Here is an 18,893-nt window from a genome sequence, read left to right as displayed (position 1 = left end):
GCCAAGAACTACTGCCTTGCAAGATAAAGTGGCACATGTTCTACACAATAATGTGTACAATGTCTGACGACTTTGGAAATCTGTTCTCAAGCAGATTTCCCAATAAATTAACACAACAAAAATACTTTCATATAAAACAAAGTCCAAAGGATTTTTTTTAAAAGTAAAAGCAAAACCTTCAGGGACTATATTACTTATCTCTCTCTACATATATAATCTCCTGAAATTTTTTTAAATAAATTTATTCTTGTCTTAGAAAAATAAAATGAGTAGCCAATTTAGTCAACGGAAAGTATCTCACAGACTTAAAAGCATGCCCAGCAAGCATAGCCTTGTAAGACTAAATTAATGTTAAATCAAAGCAATTTGTTACTAAACCAACCTAGTCTGCAATTCACAGTTGATTACTACAAAGTGTATTTTTAAAATTTTTTTTGGCCCATATAAAAATAACATATTGCAACTCAAAGTGCATTTTTAAAATAAACAATCAACTATTTTTATCAAATAAAATATTTACATCATTTGGTTTTTACAGTCAGAAATGCGCTTCATGCGATGACCATGGGAACGTCATCTGAAAATCCAGTTATCATAGGGGCTTCGTCATCCTCATCTCCTGTAAAACAAACCCAGAGTGCTGTTACGCTGCCCTCAGCATTTCACAGGGCACGACTAAACAGGCTGCTGAAGCTGGCCACAAAACTGCCCTCAAACCCAGTATATTGTGGCCTTGCTCGTGCTCTTACCTGGTTGTTATATCTGTTATATTCAGGTTTTAACCAATTTGAGGGAGTGGTTTAAGTGAAGTCGCTAAAAACATTTATCCTGGGCCAGCTTTGTACTCTTAGGACAGGATCAAATCCATAGGGATTTTTATGCCAAAGGTGGCCCAAAGCATGAGAGAGAAGTTAGGTCTTGCACTGATTTCACATCCTTAAGGCTGTCCTGAAATGCCACTGCATAAAACCAGGGCTACGTACCTAAATCATCTCCCGAGGAGAATATGGCCGAGCCCAGGCGGGAGCTGTAGTGGCTGTTTGCAAAGGCAGTGAAGCTGTTCTGCAGCCGTCTGTGCCTCATGTACAGCACCACGAAGCCAATCCCGAGGGTCACCAGCAGCAGGAACAGCACCGGTACCACGATGGCAGCGACGTCTGTGGATCTACCGGTTTTTGCTGCAGAGGAGTCTTCGCCTACAGATGAGGGAGGGAAAGAAGTGCCATTTGCAACTGATAGCACGTTTCCCTAGTGAGTTTGTGAGGCTTTCGTTAGTCTTTGTTAAGGAGGATGGGGAAAATGCCAGGGACTTACCAGTTCCTAGTTCATCATAGAGAAGCGTGGCCGGCTCGCCGCACATCTGCCCGCTGAACAGGCACCTGGCCTGAACGGTGAATGAATAGTTGTGACCTATCTTCAGGTTGGAAACTTTGAAGAAGTTTTCTGTGGTGTTGCCGAGATAAGCAGTGATGTTCATCAAGCTGTCAAACATGTGAATCTCGTAACCCTGAGAGTTGTGAAAACAAAGACACAAACCCCAAATCACTCGGCTGCAGAGGTCAGGTTTGCTCCTTCTGATGGGGCTTTGAAACTTCTTTTTCCTCCTGAATCTAGCTTTGATGAAATACGTTGGGCTATCAGCCGGGAGAGAGCAATGTGGAGCCTCCTCCAGGCACATGTCAGTGTGCATTGACCTTGGCCAGTTCAGGGAGGAGAGATTTTGGTCTGTCTGGTTCACTCTGTTCTTAGCATCCACCCGAGGCCACCCAACACCCGGAGTCCAGTAACGGTGATGGCTTTTGTGGCGTAGTTTGCTACCTGCCCGGGCCCTGACAGAGAACATGTCACTGATTTTCTATCGAAGTCTAAATCATGACAATTCTCAGACGCTACCGATGTGCTTCCCGGCACGGCAGGGCAGTGTCCTATTCCCAGTCCTTTCACACGTGACAGTTGACCTTTTCCAAGAGGATAATTACGTTCCTAAAAGGTGATCGATTGGATCTATCAGCTTTAGTGCCTTAGTCATGATACGAACTGAAGGACACTTAGGAGAGCAGTGCGTACTGGTGTGTTTTAAAGAGTCTGTGAAAGGAGCCTTGCAAACAACTCTGCTCTAGGTTTTTCTGAAACACTGCCCGTAGGATGGGAGAGACGGTGCAACTTACCCGGCTTTCATTGAAATTACTTTCCTTTAATGCCAAACTCTTCCAAAAAAGCAGAATATGGTCATTTTCTGTTATAATTTTTAAGGCGTCTGGTGCAGACAGTGGAACTGCAAATGAGAAAAAATGGCAGGCAGGTTAGGTTTTAACACTGATGGCACTTTCCTTTTGGCTGAGAAACAGCAATGGGCTCACTTCTGAAACTTAGTATTTTTAAGGGATCAGCACAATACTCTGCTTAGAAAAGGGCTGTACTGGAGGAGAGGGTACTGTGGCACGTACGCTGGTAGGAGTTTTTCGGTGGGTTTTTATGGTAGGACCGTAACGGTTCTTCACGGTGTCTACACAGCCAGCCAAACCGGTGTCATTCCCATCTCCATCTCGGCAGGAGAAAAACTCCCTGGCTATGGTTTGAGAGGCTTCCTCTCCGCTGCTGCTGTTTGGGGGTATAACTGCCTTCCCTGGGAGCTGCAGGGAGGCCTCTCGGAATTGGGTTTTGGCTGTGGGAGAGGACTAAGCGATGCAGAAACACTCCTGCAGCCTCCACCCGGCGCAGGGGTGGGGTGGATGCTGTGCAGATGGGCGCGGGATCCCCTCCAGTGGACAGCGCTGCGAGGACCCACCCAGCAGTACTCTTTCCTTTACCTGTGTTGATCTTCATGCTGGATTCTTTGCTCATATTTCCCAGTTGAACGATCACGTGGTATTTGCCTCCCGGTTCGAGTTTCTTAATGGTGTACTCCACCGTGCTGTTCCGGGTTTTCACTTTGTAGATTTTATCTGTTTTTCTTACTAAATCTTTAACTGCAACAGCATATAACTGGAGGGGGAGGAAAGGCGCACACAGTGAAAGATCTTACTTTCCTGCAGATTTGCTAGCAATCTCATACAATGGTAGGACATTAGACAAAATTTAAATGAAACCATGCCTGCACTCTACAGAAAGCCTGGGAAGTAATATTTCAAGCCTCTTGCTGGACTAGCTGGATCCCTGCCCGAGGTCAGTATTTACAGATACAGAAAATGCAGTTACTGGAATAGATGAGGGCAGGAGGAAAATCTCAGGTTGTATTTCTTAATGAATCACAAGGATGCAGGGCAAACTCCTGCCCTGTCAAAGTTTCCAGTTTTGCCGGGAAGATTTATACCTTTAAACCTTTACCGTTGAAGTCTCTGGACCAGAATAGGAGCGCAAAGCTTGCTGAGAAAATGACTCGCCTTCAATGGAGCGAGACCTGACTGTACGCCAGCGTGCCAGAAAACAGAACCGGGCTTTGTGGGGGCCGCGCTGGCGCGGCTGGAGCAGGAGGCAGAGCCCGCAGCCCGGCTGGCCCCTTGCCTGTCCCGCCGGCCTGAAGCCCAGAAAGGTACTTTATTGCATGCACAAGTTTGCTTTCAGACTCAGTCAGCAGCAGATATCCCAGACCTGACTCTTGAAAGGCAGCGTGAATGTTATAGGGCTGAGCTAATGGCCAGTAATGTGAAGAGAGGAAATGCAGGTCCCGGAGGTGTCAGCATCTTGACGACAACTATTTAGATGGAGGGTAGACCTGATTTCAGACTCAGTTCTCATAGAATCATTAAGGTTGGAAAAGCCCTCCAAGATCATCGAGTCCAACCGTCAACCCAACACCCCCATGCCCACTACACCATGTCCCTAAGCACCACATCTACACGTCTTTTAAATACCTCCAGGGATGGTGACTCCACCACTTCCCTGGGCAGCCTGTTCCAAGGCCTGACCACTCTTTCAGTAAAGAAATTTCTCCTAATGTCCAATCTAAACCTCCCTTGGCGCAACTTGAGGCCATTTCCATCAGCAGTAGGGCAGGGATCTCTTTGAGCGAGGGTTTTGCGCGCAAAGGGACAGGAGAAGGCGCTGCGAGATATTACCATGTCCTGGTCGGGCGAATCGTAGGGCGATTCCCACTTAATGACTGCGAACGTCTTTCCGGTGTGCACCGAGTGGAGGTGCCGAGGGGGAAGCCGGTTGTCAGGGATCATCTTCACCACAACGTAGTCGGACGGTGGCCCTTGGTAGGGAGACATCACACGGACCTTGAAGGGATGACACAGCGGTTAATACTGTGCCTGCACCCTTCGGTACCAAACTACAGCCCGCAATGCAGGTAGGAGAGGGAACAGAAAAGGAGCCTACCAGAAACAGGTACTGCTCGTCCCGCTGCACCATCACAGTGATGTTGTGGGAGGTCGTGGTGGTGTTGTGAGGGCTTCTGTACAGCTCTAGGAAGGATGTGGCGTAGAAGATGCCATAGACCTGCGGAGGAAGAGCACAACAGGGATGGTACAGATTTTGGCAAGGGCCGGAGCTCCCACCCAAACTTTCACTGGCTGTTGCTTTTTAGGGACAGGACGCAAAAACCCTTTTTCCTCTGGGCGCTCTCTCCCACCCAAGTTCAGGTTCAGTCTGCCCACACACCGCTGCACTCCCCACCGTGGGCGCAGCTCTGATAACACAGCAGTCAACTGAAAGACCACCGCAGCATCGTGCTATCTGTGTTTCAGCACCTTCTCCACCGGATCAGTGGCTGAACGAAAGGACAAGAAGGCTTTCCTTGCTTCTGTTTAAGGGGCAGCAGGCGCTTTCCCTTGTTTTTTAAGCATAAAATTTTCAGGGCCTTGCAATTCAATCCCTACAAATAATCTTGTTTTAAGATTTTGCTTGTGTCTTGAGGCTCTGAGCTAGACCCCGTCCTGGCTGGTGAGAAAAGAGGGTCGGTGCCTTACGACATTCCTCGGTCCGGTCCAGCTGCACTCCACCGCAGTCTGGTTGATGGCTTTGGCTTTGAGACTTGGTGATGCAGGTCTTGTCCCACTGGTCACCACATGTACAAAAGACAGAGGGCTGTCACCCAGCTCCGTCTTAGCCCAAGCAGAAATTTCATAGGGGGTGTGTGCTGTCAAATTTGCCACTGAGCAAGAAGAGAAATGTGCACTATTAGGTGAGGCAAAGTACTGCAATGGCAGGGTGAGAGCACTAGGAAACGGTCAGCAGCATCAAACAATCTTAGACAGGAGCCTGCCTCTCTTGGTTTGTGTTTTGATTCATTTTGAGTCATTTCCTTTATACAGAAGCACCTGCGACTCTGGTATCTAACCTAGCCTGTGCTCTTCTGTATTGGGATGCTTTCCCGTATCTAGACTGTGCATACCAGTGATTTTTCCAAACCAGAAAGTAATCTGATTAATAGGGACACATACTGTATACAAGCCCAAGAAATTGTTGACCTTTGGCAGAGTAGATAAGGAACCACAAACAAAATCCCATGTGATGAAAAAAGGCTAGCGCAGCTCTGGAGGATAAATCCCAGATCCGCTTGAAATCTCCACGTCCTAAGAAAAGAGGCCAAGGATTTGCTGGTTTGTCCTCTCAAGATTTATTCTTAACTAAACAGAAACTACTCAGTTGCAAAAAAAGGGAAAAAAACATCCTATAGCCTTCCATAAAACCTTCCGCATGGTTTTGACGAAAGCAGAATTTTACACTTTGCACAGAATTTACCTTTTTGGATGGACTTTTCTCCTTCTATGATCAGAGTTCTTCTTTCCTGCCTGTGTGTATCAAATGTCCAGTAGATGTTCACAACATAACCGCTGACCTGTCAAGTGGCAAGGGCACACAATAAGAACTATCAGTTCAGCTGGTTTTGCATGCAGTGAAAGACTCACTGGTGAAAGTCTTTGCATTGTATTTCCCATCCTAATTAAGAGAGATGGGACGGCTGATGAGTAGTAAGAAATTATTTGGGATGAAATAACTACTTTCAAAAAGTAATTGCAATACTGAAATGGGTGACAGCTTGTCCCATCCAGTATTCACCCATCGCAGGCCTTTTTTTCTTTATTCTAGTTTCAGAAGTAAAGGTAAAAATTTTACCTTGATATTAGTAGTCATTTTTAGGCTGAAACTTATGGAGTCCTCGCTGTAGCTCTCAATGTGTATGACAGGTGGAGGAATGACTGGAAGAAAGAAAGGGAGAAACAGCTGTTACTGCAGCACAAAGAAATACAAACACTTACCGAGAGGGGACAGGTAAAATACAGTCTTTCGTTATGACAATCATCCCCCATTTTTCCAGCCCCAACCTTGCCTGTCTCTAAGACATGTGCCCCTCAGAGAAGGCACTGACATGCTGAACCTCCATCATTTTTTCAGTCAACCACCTAAAAGCTGCCTTATCTGTGCCTTGCTCAGCACAGGCTGGAAGCAGAGAGGCCTGGACACAGGTGTTTTACTTCTGACCTCAGTGGGACAAGCTCATATCACAGTTAACCGCTTCTGGCCTTCAGAGGAACTGGTGAGGGAGGTCGGGAGCTACCTCTGGGGACAGCTGCCAAACGCTCACACAAAACCTGAAGTGAAAGTTATTACGGTTCTTTCTACCTCTGTTTTTCTAACCATCAGGTACTCATGTACTTCATATTATCTGAATCCTGCAAGTCTAGTAGCACGGTGTTTTCTTTCCTTCCCTTGTCAACATAGTGAGGATGAACTTTTACCTAACAAATTAGTAGACAATTTTGACATCAGAATATAGGTTTGGAAGAAAAACTTGGCACGAATACAAATGATTTCAAAAGACTTTTCTAAAAACAGTTTGGAGAGAAATGATTTACTGTGTTGTTTGAATTTATCTACTGTAATGTTGTGATAGTTCACGGGAGCCTTAGTGGTCTTTTAGTGGTCTAACCTACATGAGATGCAGAAACCATCATAATTGTAACATAAGAGGGAGAGCAATCCTTTCAGCCAGTGACAGCGGAGGAGTAAGTGGTAATGTGTCTCGCCTACCCGAAGGTAGGATCTAGCCTACACAAGTCAGAGGGAATCTATCTGCAGTGCAGGAGAGAGGGGCACCTTCTGGACAGGCTTCTCGCCCACTTCCAGGGCAGTACCTCCATCCTACGTGCCACAGAGTTCAGCGGAAGAGTCAGCAACCCGTTCAGACTTGCCACTGAACTTTAAGGCAGATCAAGTTAAGCAAAATGGTACAGCAAAGTTGTTAAATAGTGTAAAACGCTCAATAGGGAAGAATAAAGAACGAGGAGGTGGTTATGCGTGCTGATGCTAACACTTCAGGCCTGTATGCAGCCTTTTTGCTATGTTGTCTGAGTTGACTGGAACAACAACAATTACCTTTGCCTTTTATGGTGGTTATGGATTTGGAATCACTCCAATTTCCCACTCCTCGACTAGTTACTGCAGCAACCTTTTCAAATAAGAGGGTTAGTTAATATGAGCAAATGTACGCCGCCAACATTGTATAATGCAAACAGAGAACGAGGTTAGAGCAAGGTTACAGACGTGGCGGAGCTCATGGGAGAAGGACTTTGAAGCAAACAATAGCTTAATTACTTGGCAATAAAATGCTTATTACAGAGATAAAGCAGACTACTTTAAGTCAATTAAAGGAATCTAAGAGGAGGGAGGTGCATCCTCGTTGCAGATAACCACTCTCTTATGAGATCTTTATGAGGAGTCCATCAAGATAAGGAGCTTTGGGCTCTATCAGCCATAGCATAGGTAAGAACCATGCCAGTAAAGTCCATGTGAGCGCTGAATCCAGCTCCAAAAATTTATTTGGGAACAGGTTAGTACAGGAAGGAATACCAAGGAAGGAAAGACTCGATCCCACCGAGTGTGAGAATAACACTGATTCATGGATGGGGAGAGGGGTTTATCCCACCTCCCAGTGAACTCCCAAGAACCCATGCTCATTCAGCACAGGGAGGATGCCAAGTGGCAGAGCATACGTTTCCCAGGGCCCAGTGTGCAGACTTTCATTTCCTATTCTTACTAGTTCTGTCTATAACTACCCAGCTTCTCCCATGGGCACATATTCCCCGCAGGCGCATCTGCTTCTTTTCCCAGTGATACAGTCAGGACCAAATTTATCTCTGGCCCAGATGCGGTGCAATTGCAGTGACATTGGAATGGGCAATTAGTGCAGATTTCATAATACAGCCTGGCCTTCTGGGAGAAGGAGCAAATCAAGGGCCTTAATTCAGGCCTTGAAACTATATACATTAGCAGTGCAAATGCCAAGCCCCCATTGTGGGTTGACATTAAAGGGCAGAATTTTAACAACATACTTTTTTAGCAAGTGCTTGACTGTGCAGGACTATCTAGTGACTATCTACTAAAAGTAATGAGAGCATGCATAGATAGAGCTTTGCAAATACTCACTCTAACTGTGTATAACGTGTTGACCTGTAAGTTCTTGATCTCGGTGTAGTTTTTGGTGGTTCTAAGGGACGACCACTCCTTGGATCCAGTCCTGCTGTATTCCACCTAGGAGCACCAAAACAAGGGATGAGGGCTCCACAGTCAACAATACCATGGGATGACAGGTCCCTCTGTGTCAAAATCTCAGTAGAAAGAAGTACAAAAGCTTAGAAAGGGAGCCAGAAATGAAATTATGAACCCGAGGGCTGTGTCGCTACCTACAGCATTTCTTCTCCCAACTTGCCCGATGTGCTCAGCAGACTTCCTCTACGAAATGTCCTATTCCTGGCCCACCCCCCTCTGCAGACACAGCGTCTTCAGAAAGGCCAGCTGCCCTCAGCAGCCTTCCCTGTCCCACCACCCATCTGGGCTCGGCCCCGCCGGGCAGCAGGACTCACGATGAACTCCCGAATGAGGCCGTGGGCGTTCACGGGGGGACTCCAGCAGCCCGTCACCACGCCCTCAGCTTCTTTTTTCAGGGACAGCTGAAGGTTAAAGGGAGCATCTGGTACTAGGGAGAGAAACAGAGGTGTTAGTGACAGTCGCCGTTGGTGTGTCCGGATCACAGGGGGAACAGCAAGGTCTCCCTGAAAGGTTGGGACAGAGGGGGAATGGCCAAGTGGTCCTGGCTCATGGGAGACGTCTTCTTCCTGCAGTTGTGTCCCAAGTCCCTTTCACCCCCCTCTGGAGCAATAAAGCCTTTTTAGTGACTGTGGTGAAGCTAGGATTTTGCTAAGCTCTTTGCTTTGTTTTGTACCCCTTCCTTAACCTGACCTTCACTCGGCAGCTAGAAAGATCTTGCCCCTTGCGTGTGGTTCTGAACAGTCCCGTGGGCTCCTCACTGCACTGTGAGAAGAGATGAACTTCCCAGTGATACTAAACCACTAAGTCATGGGCAAGAAGGAGGGCAGGTTGGTGACCCAGTGCAGGACTGACTCTAGGCAGGGAACCCTGCCCAGCACAATTCCCAGGCCTGTGGAAAGACTCCTTCTGTTCTTAACGGGGATACCTCCGTGGTATCCACTTCCTAAGCCGAAGTGGAATGCATCAGGTCACTGATAGGACCGTGCAGGTCTGCTTACGTCCTTCGGGTGCCCGGAGGGTGATGAAGTCGTTGGTGTTGTAGACTCGGCTGAGACACTGCACTTGGACTTTCACCTGATAGGTACAGTCAGGCTTGAGGACTTTCAAAACGCTGTTGGTTTTGTTGCTGTGGGTTTCCAAAATCTTCCAAATGCTTTCACCGACCACCCTGCGCGAGAGAGTCACACCCCTGCAGTCAGGACGGTGTTTAGTAACTAAGGGTGACACCGTCTATCTGTATGTTAAGAACTTGCTGCTTGGTTTCCTTTCCAGTAAAGCCACACTACCTGCTCGAAAGGATGCTCTCTTAAAGCCTGACTAAACATAGCTTAGTGACTTATAAGCACCGTCCTCTGAGGTTTTCTATAACTGCTGTGCTCTAATTTCTTGACTTTGTTCTCGTTGTTAGTGGTCCCACAAAGACAAGACCTGAGCAGAAAAATACCCCAAATATAGCCACATTACTGTCTGAGTAAATAATCTGGTGGAAACAAAAACAGTTCTCCAAAAATGCCCCCTTAGTTACAGCTATTTTGGATTGTCTTTGCAATAAAGAAGATTTTCCAGGCAGAACTAGATTGTGCAGCTCTCGGTCTTTCAGGCCCGATTCTGTAGGGTATTTTGCTATAAACATGGGCATGCTGATACCTGTCCTCATGCTTCTCCTAGCCTTCACTTGATACGAACAGCAACGGGTCACGCAGCGTAACGCGCGGTGTACCTGTAATAGACGTTGTAGACACAGGAGGTCGAGGACATTCTTTTTGGCCGAGCCCACGTCAGAGTGACATCGCCGGAGAAATCGGCTGTCCACTGGAGGTTCTGGACTTTGTACACGATTGTGTCATCTAAGCAGGCAACAGGAAAAGTTAGTCTATCAGAGGGAAACAAGCCCTTTGTCCAGAACAGAAACAGGAATTATGTTCGTAGCACAAACAACATGTGGAGGTAGAAGCAGTAGTATGACTGAAGGGAGTATTTGCCTCGCTCAAATTAGATGTGTAATTTAGGTGAGTGTTATCAATGGAGAAGAGCGGTCTCTTCAGAAGGCAGTTCAGAGCAGGAATGTACCGCCGGTGCTCTTAGTTCTCCCCAAAATGTCTTGGTTGTCTTTATGCTGCACCATGCAAGCATCCCCTTTCCCCCAAGGAAAGATAAAGTATGGCTGTTGATGAAATACTCTTTAACACCATTTTGAAAGTGTATGAGTGCAAACTGATCAGTGCAAGCTAAGTCATTCTTCTACTTGTGCGATGAATCTCTGCTGTCGCTGTAAGCCACCCAAGGCTTTTCTTTGCGCAGTTTTCCTTAGCACATCTCGCGAGCAGCAGGACCCGAGCAAAGGCTGATAATTAAGGCAGTAGTCTGGGGACTGCCTTCATGCGAGCTCTGCGGCTGAATCGCTGCCTGACCTTGGGAGAGGCACTTAGGGGATAACAGCGCTGAAATCCAGCGCTGGCAGTGGTGGGGACTCGGGTGCTTATCTGAAACAGCCCAAATCCATGCCCTGCTCCCGCTAGGCCACTCCCTGCGCTCTCCCTCCGGGGACCGCGTGTCAGAGCCCACACCCAAATGCCGTGGCCTGGCCCCGCTCGGGTGCCCAGCTTCATTCCCAGTGCTGTACAGAAACCAGGCGGAGCAGAGCCAAGCTGCTGCCACTTCGCTTTCCCTAACCAACTGGAAACGAAACCCAGCAGGCACACAGGCCTGCAGACAGGCACGGCAAGACAAGTTATCCGAGGGAAAAGAGATGGTTTCCCCTTGACATAGCAGCCGAGCTGTGAATCTCGGCAGCTCCTTCCCCCTCCCCTGAACCTGCTAGCTTCTCCCAATCAATATTTAATTAAAGAACTAAAACCTGATTGATGCTTAAACCCCCAAGCAGTTCAGCAGGAAAGCGGCTGAATCTCATGGCTGGCCAGAGACAGCGATTGATCGCCGTTATCTGCCCAGGGCGGGCTGCGGTGTGCATCCCGCCTGCCTCCGCGGGGCCACTGAAGGCCAGGGTGGGAGGACCAGCGATGGTGGCGGGGCACGTGCCACAGCTCCCAGGGTCACCTTGCAAAGGAGGACAGAGCTGCAGACTCCTGCTTCACCCGTGGGCCACTTAAAATAGACAGCTTTGCTCCTACCTGCCCTAAAGTTGTTTTTCTGTATCTGAGGCTGCTGGAAGATGAATTGTCAGTGTAGAAGCTGGACGGGAAGTTTGTCTTAGCTGGTTATAAATGGGCAAGGAGGCAGCTCGGAGAGCTGGACAGAGGCAGATACCTCCAGGATGTTGTGAATGAAAGATCACGTATCCAGGAGAACACCTCTGCGTGCTAACACAGAGCAGAGCATGAGAAATGGGAGGGCTGCTGCTTACCGGTACAGTTCCTCTCATCACTGCTGTCCGAGCAGTCCAGATAGCCATCACACCGCTCTGTCACCATAATGCAGGCCTCTCCGTCCTCGCATTTATAACCATTAGGGCACAACAGGGTGCTGTGAGTAGCTGAAAGAGGCAGAAAGGTTTCGGAACTCAAGGCAGGAACGTTCTCTCACCAGCACTGGGCAGTTTGCAGTGCCAGTGCTAGTTCACAAGCAGGCATGATGTCAGGGATGGAGCGCGGGCTGAGTGTGTCAGTCATAGGGCTATCTCGTCCTGGCTGCATCTTCTGGCATGATCACCCATGGTGGCGTCAGAAGAACCTGGAGCTTATCCCACTGAAAACAACAGCTGGACTTCTAATGGGAAGGGCCTTTTTTCCCCTTTTTTACTGTAATTATGGATTCCACCAGCAATAAAACTCCTCGGTGGCTGCCCTGTCCTCACAAAGAGCTTCCCAAGGGAAAGAGCCAGGCAAGACGCTCTCCCTGCCCTGCGCTTACGGCAGTTCCTCTCGTCCGTGGCGTCCTGGCAGTCCCGCAGGCCGTCGCACCGCTTCCAGTTGGGGATGCACTTGTGCAGCTGCTGACACTCGAACTCGAACCTGCTGCAGCGTCCCGGGAGCGCCGGGGAGGTGGCCGTCACGTTGGGTCCTGCACGCAAGCAGCGAGTGAGGAAACCACCCAAAGCACAGCCAGGCTGCCGCTGCCACCAGGAGGGACCAAAACCTGTCCCCAGGTCCCGACTCCACTAGATGGCAATCTCTTCCCATCTAGCAGGTAAATGGCTTCTGCTGGGATGATGCCTAAGCCATCCTCCCTCCCGACTGCAGAGGGCTGGAAAAGCAACTGTTTGCAGGGGATGTCCTGCACCAGCTCAGAGCTCGGCAGGCCTCAGCAAGGACCGCAGCGAGAAAAAACCCTCTTTTACCTTCAGCGTAGGTGTGAGCTGGAAACCGACCCTGCAGCCCCGCTCTCCGTGCCCCTATGCAGTCTGAGACATGACGGCATTTGAGCACGGACGTGCTGCGGCAGTAATTCATGCCGCCTGCGGGGCTGGAGCGGTGTCCCAGCTGGTGGCAGGAGCTCTGACCCCGGGGAGAGAGAGACAGAGGGCTTTTACACCACGTAACCCTGTAATCTGGCAAGGCTCTGAAAGGCCAACAGATGTGATCCTACAGAAAAAGGAAAGGGGTGAGGAAGAGAAAAGCTTACGTGAAGTAGGGCAGGCTTCCTCGTCGGAGCCGTCGGTGCAGTCCTTGTACCCGTCGCAGACCCAGCTGTTCATGATGCAGGCACCGCTGTTGCAACGGAAGTGATTAGGTAAACACGTTGGTGGGATCGATGTAGTAATGGGATGAACCGGAGAACCTAAAAATACACCGTTCAGAGCTGATCTGAGAGGCCAGCTCCTGCGTACGGGCTGTAAGCTGTGCCTGTTCCCAGCAGACTGAAAGCCACCATCAGCAGAGGGAAGTGGGGAGCAGGCAAGGCATTACAAGCCCAATGTTTTCATCTGCGTTGTATCTGCGCAGCTCCTAAACAGGATTTCCAAAATCACAGAGTAAAAAGATGCACGAGAGTGCGCACACAGCCCATTCATGGGGGATTTTTGGAGCCACGGGGGCTGGAGCAGGCTGTCCCAAGCAGCCCTGCGGGAAGGCAGCGGATGCTGAGAGCGGTCCTTCAGCACGCCACAGCCCAGCCTCGGCCAGGGCTCCCGCGAGCCGAGCAGAGCGCCGTGTGCCCTCACCCTCGCACTCCTTCTCATCGGACCAGTCCCCGCAGTCATTCTCCTCGTCGCACTTCCAGCGGTTGGGGATGCAGTGCCCGTTCCCGCACTGGAACTGGTAGTACCGGGAGCAGTTCGGGGCCTCTGTCGGGTTTTCTGACAATGAGAGGAGAGTGCCTTGAAGCCCAGCGTTATCTCACCAGGCTTCAGCACAGCTGAGGTGTGGGAGCGTCTCAGGCTAGGCTAAGGCTGGTCCAGAGAGCATCACCCTGTCTATTCCCCTAGCAGTACAGGCAGGGTCCTTTCTCTTCACCTCCAGCATCCCCATTCCTTACAGCCCTCGCTAGCCTGTTGCCACCACTACCATGTCGGTGTGCTGGGTGCTTCATGGCCAGACACCACCTATGATCTGAGAACCAGAGCTGACAGTGAAATTCAGACAGAGCATGGCAGAAACGGAGAAGCAAACCCTACAATTCTGAAATGAAGACGCAGCTGCTTCGTCTGGCTGGGTACAGCTCCTACAGCTACCCAGGGAACAGTGGTAAATATTGAGTTTGGCTGAAAACTGCCTGTCTGCTTTAGGCTGGGAATCTGTGGAGTAAATATGGGCACATATGACTTAGTCAAGCACAGGATGTGCCAGCCATATCGGATTTTCAGTGTGCTTCAGTTTACCTACCTGCAATATCAGGAAAATAATACTGATCTCCATGCAAGATGCAAGTGGAATGCTACACACATGTATATGTACCTACACGAGTCCACATGTAAAACATGAAGAAGCCAGTACTCTATGCTCCTGAAATTCAGAGGAAGCTGGAACTATGCTGACGAGAGACCCTGAGTACTGCTCACCACAGTTTGCTTCGTCAGAGTAATCGCCACAGTCATCCATCCCATCGCACTTCCACACCAGGCTGATGCACACGCCGTTCTGGCACTGGAAGCTGAACTGGTCGCAAGTCCGGTGGAACTCGGGGTCCTGGGCTGCAGGGGTGGCACAGAGAGACATCGGAGGTTTAGTGTAAAGACCAAGGGCTTGAGGGCAGCTCATCATTGAGGAGGAAGAAAGGAGCACGCTCAGAGGTAATAATGGATTTATAAGCAGAGCATTACAGTCCAGAGCCACCTCTTAGGACATCTGGCAGCTTTCTGGTACCCTGGGGAATGCACTCTCCTCTCCATGCCTCTGGTTCCACTCTCTCTCCAACCCTCCTTTTGCAAAGATGCACAATGTCATGCTTACAGCAGCCAGCATAGTTGGCATCTTCATCTGATCCATCTCGACACTGGATGATGCCGTCGCATACCATGGAGTGGAACAAGCACTGCTGTCGGTTCTTGCACACGAAATCCATGTAGCGGGTGCACAGGGGTTCTGGAGAAACGGGAGGTCAGGAGGGGAGGGGATGGCACCTCTGCCGCCCTTGGCAGCAGGAATGCCCCCCGCTGTGATCTGCACAGACCTGAGCGCAGCGGCTGGATTTCAGGAAGTTACAGAAAGTTTCCAAGACAAATCACTCGAGCTCTGTCCCTGCACAGGCTGCCCTCGCCCGGTAATGCGTCGGGGTGCCAGCGGGTTGGCACAGGCGTCAGGAAGGGTTTGGTCACCTCCCTGAATACAGCCCCTGACAGCGCGCCCTCCCTATCCGTCACCACCCTGCCTGCTGCGCCTTTTGCTGACACCCGCAGACCGGCCGATTTCCCAGGGGGCTCGTGAATGCTAACTAAGGCTTTCCCATTATCTCACCAGGGCTCTCTCCCAGCGAGACAGGCTTTGGCAGACCGTGAAGGCTGTCAGCCCTTGCCGCTGGGGGCCCCGCCAGCTCCCCGCAGCCCCGGTACTCACCACAGTGCTGCTCGTCCGAGGCATCGGAGCAGTCGTTGATGCCATCGCAGTGTTTGCTGGTTGGGATGCAAGTGCCGTTTGGGCACTGGAAGCCGTTGCACTTTTTTTCTGAAATTCAGAATTGGGTAGATGTTGTGCAGTTTTTTTAAAGCTGCCTTTGGTTAGCTACAAAAACCCACGGCACGGCCCCCAGTTCCCTTCTCCCTGTGTCTGCCTGCTTTTGGGGGGATGAGAATCGTCCCCCCGCGTTTACTGCAGGTTTATCTCAGCGAGTCTGCAGAAATCCCTCCCGCCCCATGGCAGAGCCCCCTCCGCACGCGGCGTGCATTACCGCAGTTGGCGGGGTCCTCGTCGGAGCCGTCCTGGCAGTCAGCGTCGCCGTCGCAGGCCCAGCGCTGCGGGATGCAGTGGCCGTTCTGGCACTGGAAGCTGGAGGCCTCGCAGGTGTGATATACTGCTGAAACCAGAGCCGGGGGGACCGCCTGAGCGCGGGGCATCGCCGCCTCCCCGCCGAGCTGCGGCGTGCGTCGAGTCGGGCCCCTGCTCGCTCCGCCTGCACCAGGACTTTTTGCCGTGGCAGGTCCCGGCACTGAGCGCAGCTCCAGAGCAAAAGTGACTGCCCCAGGCAAGAGATTGCCGGGAGTCCACGGTCTCCCTGGGTCTCTTTTCTTCTCCGTGCCGTGCTTGCTCACAAGCCTGCTGTGCCTCAGGGATGGCTTTCGGAGGCTAGCGAGCCCTCCCAAAGCTCTCCCCAAGTCAGGAGCCCTTTGATCTCGGTCCTTGGTGTGTGTGGGCAAAGGTGATGGTGGTGGCATCTTGCCAGAGATGGCAAGAAACGTCACAGCGAGCAAGCAAGCCTTGGCAGAGCGGCAGGGTCCCCCATGCAGGGCAGGACAGACTCAGAGACAGCCTTTAATTACGGCAAGCGAGGCTTTTCCGTGTTGCCAGAGCAAATTAGAAATACAATTCTCCTTGGGTTTCCAAGGGAGTAGGGCCCTGGCTTTCCTTAGGCTCCTGTCATGAAAATATCTGCCTGTGGGGTATCTTGGTTGAAGCCTGGTGTATGCTGTCACTTTAGAGACAAATGCCACTCTTCAACCAGGAGAGCACTTGTCGTTGTTGAGAAGAAAAGCAATGTCCAACTTAATTAAATTGCATGCTACTGAATTTTAGGTTAGCGAGTGACATGCACTTGCAGATATTTCAAAATACTACAATCCTGTGGCAGTAATATTCTATTAGGTATTCAGTGTGAAATGTAATTATTTTAGATAAGAGCAATAATTGCAGCCGGTGGAGTCAGATGAAATGTTTCTCAAATAATTGTGATCCTCTCAGATAATTTCAACTGTAGGCTTTACGCACCCGATATGCTTTTTGAAGTAGGTTCCTTTCCTGTAGTAATTCTCTCTGGAGAAACTCATATGAGAGATAAGTGATACCAATATAAATTAAACCTTCTTATATAGCCATGCACTCGGAATACTAACAACCACAATCCCCAGCGCCACGCTATGTACCCCATACGCTCGAGGCACCGCAAATGCCGCAGGGGGTGAGCACACAGGAGCTCGGCAGCCTGAAAGGGATCTCCTAGATCCTCGTGCCAGAGCCCCACGACAGCAGCCACCTTCTGTCTGTCCCAGCGGCTCTGAGGCTGCAGCCAGAACAAAGCAGCTGCCGGTATCCCCGGGGGCTCTCGTGATCCCCACAGGGCTCTCCCGGCCCCATCTCAGCCACGTGGCATGGAAACCACCGCTTTTATCTTGAAATATCCCGTGTACTGCTTCACAAGTGTGATCTTATGCCTTTCACTGATGGACTGAAGCGCTGCCCACCCTCAGAACTCTCCTCTTCTCATGCAGATACTTAGGGTTTTGGCTTGGTTGTTTTTTGGTTTTCTGTTTGTTTGGGGTTTTTTAATGGAAAAGACCAATACATTGTTGTCTGTTGGCTTTTCTAAGGAGGAAAGGGCTCTACCTGGGTGTTAAATTTAGGATACTGCTGAGGGACATCAGTTTTACACTGTGGTGCTGAGGACGGCTGAGTGTTGTGACTTTCAACTGCAAATAGAGAATGAGGCTGATGAGGATAGGACTTGCTGCGCGAGAGGCGTAAACTAGGAAGAATACTGCTTCTGGCAACCAGGTTGCATCCATATGAGTTGTAAGCAAAACCGAGAGCGGATCTTCCCCGCGTGACTCCATACTCATGACTCTTTAGATTTCCAAACCCATGGAGCAAAGCGGCTGCTAGAAGAGGAGCCATTTCCCAAACTAAATCTGCCTCTCCGTCAGATGAGTTAACTGTGGAGAAGCTGCAAAGAACCGGTTTTCTGCAACGTATTTAACGGCGAGAAAATGGTCAGAGTTCAAGCTGTGAAATGCGACCAGCACACAGTAGCTTGTTCGCTGCCTCCGTGCAACAAAGGAGCCCTTTTTGCGCAGAAGCATCCTTGGGCTGCCCGGCAGCCACACACCCGCTTCCCTGTTCAATGAAGCTTCAAAGGCACGGCCACCGCCGGCTGGTACGCAGAAGGTGGACGGCCCTGCGGCCACTGCAGCAATGCACGCCTGTCGGTGCAATCTTGCAAGTAAAAAGCAAAGCTAGATCACTGTGCGAGCATTGCAAAGCTGTCAGCAAATTCACAGCGAGGCCTGTTGAAGGCACTGGAGGAAAGAAACCCTTCGCTTTTGGAGCATTACCTCACCCCGAGCTGAGCTATGGGCTGCCCTGCTGGGTGGCTCAGCTAACAAGCAGGGAAACTGAGGCAGAAGATGTTGGCTGCTATCTTACAGCACCTCAGGCTGTAAGTAATCAGTGTTTGCAACAGAAGGTTATTGATCACATCAAAGGGCTTACCAGTGCAGTTCGCTTCATCGGACCAGTCCCTGCAATCGTTATCACCATCACACATCCAGGAAAGACGAATGCACATCCCTGAGCTGCAGCTGAATTCATCGTTTCTACACTGGTGAGCCTCTGCAAACAAGCACACACAGTTCAGATGCTGTTGGGGCCAGGGGAGAGGAGGAGGAAAGCTTCATGTGGCCTATGGACCGAGAAGAGGCTGATATCTCAGAGGCGACAGCCTACACAGCCCTGCAAAGCAGAGTCGTCTTGAAAGCATGTTTTCCTGCCTCATCCCTAGCCCTGAACGCCCAAGAGCTACTGCCTTGCTGTTTACCAGCCTCTTCTCTCCTTCAGTTCAGCACCCCACCTCTTGAATGGCTAAGCTGGAGGTGGATGGACGCAAATAGGACAACACTGAGCAACCCATGCTTGCTGGGGAGCTGCCCGAGGTCAGCTTGTAATCTCTACCAAATATTTGGCTTCGGGTCCCAGGAGTACCCGAGGAGCAGAGCAGGAGAGCTGGATGGTAACGGCACAAAAGCCTCCCTGCCGGAGCACAGCAAGGGGAGAACCAGCGCATGGCCTCGCTCTCTT

General features: G+C 50.2%; 1 protein-coding gene across 1 annotated transcript in view; it reads right to left on the bottom strand.

Moving 5' to 3' along the window:
- Positions 1–233: 233 nt before the first annotated feature.
- The window catches only part of SORL1 (sortilin related receptor 1), a 38,320-nt gene continuing 19,660 nt past the window's right edge, over positions 234–18,893 (bottom strand). Inside the window, exons 24-47 of the mRNA XM_075172959.1 lie at positions 18,309–18,428; positions 15,778–15,903; positions 15,447–15,554; positions 14,844–14,975; positions 14,453–14,584; positions 13,616–13,750; positions 13,078–13,233; positions 12,367–12,516; positions 11,861–11,989; positions 10,217–10,343; positions 9,495–9,664; positions 8,811–8,923; positions 8,374–8,478; positions 7,324–7,396; positions 6,064–6,146; positions 5,689–5,785; positions 4,914–5,098; positions 4,324–4,443; positions 4,059–4,223; positions 2,811–2,985; positions 2,169–2,275; positions 1,315–1,507; positions 984–1,196; positions 234–619 (exon numbers count right to left, since the gene is read on the bottom strand). Of these exons, the coding sequence (XP_075029060.1) occupies positions 552–619; positions 984–1,196; positions 1,315–1,507; positions 2,169–2,275; positions 2,811–2,985; positions 4,059–4,223; positions 4,324–4,443; positions 4,914–5,098; positions 5,689–5,785; positions 6,064–6,146; positions 7,324–7,396; positions 8,374–8,478; positions 8,811–8,923; positions 9,495–9,664; positions 10,217–10,343; positions 11,861–11,989; positions 12,367–12,516; positions 13,078–13,233; positions 13,616–13,750; positions 14,453–14,584; positions 14,844–14,975; positions 15,447–15,554; positions 15,778–15,903; positions 18,309–18,428 (3,182 nt within the window). The 3' untranslated portion in view covers positions 234–551. The remainder of the gene's footprint in view (positions 620–983; positions 1,197–1,314; positions 1,508–2,168; positions 2,276–2,810; positions 2,986–4,058; positions 4,224–4,323; positions 4,444–4,913; positions 5,099–5,688; positions 5,786–6,063; positions 6,147–7,323; positions 7,397–8,373; positions 8,479–8,810; positions 8,924–9,494; positions 9,665–10,216; positions 10,344–11,860; positions 11,990–12,366; positions 12,517–13,077; positions 13,234–13,615; positions 13,751–14,452; positions 14,585–14,843; positions 14,976–15,446; positions 15,555–15,777; positions 15,904–18,308; positions 18,429–18,893) is intronic.

This window comes from Calonectris borealis, chromosome 24, assembly GCF_964195595.1.
Source record: "Calonectris borealis chromosome 24, bCalBor7.hap1.2, whole genome shotgun sequence".
Lineage (NCBI taxonomy): Eukaryota > Metazoa > Chordata > Aves > Procellariiformes > Procellariidae > Calonectris > Calonectris borealis.
Note: the sequence above shows the minus strand (reverse complement) of the source record. Positions and strands in the feature narration are given on the sequence as shown.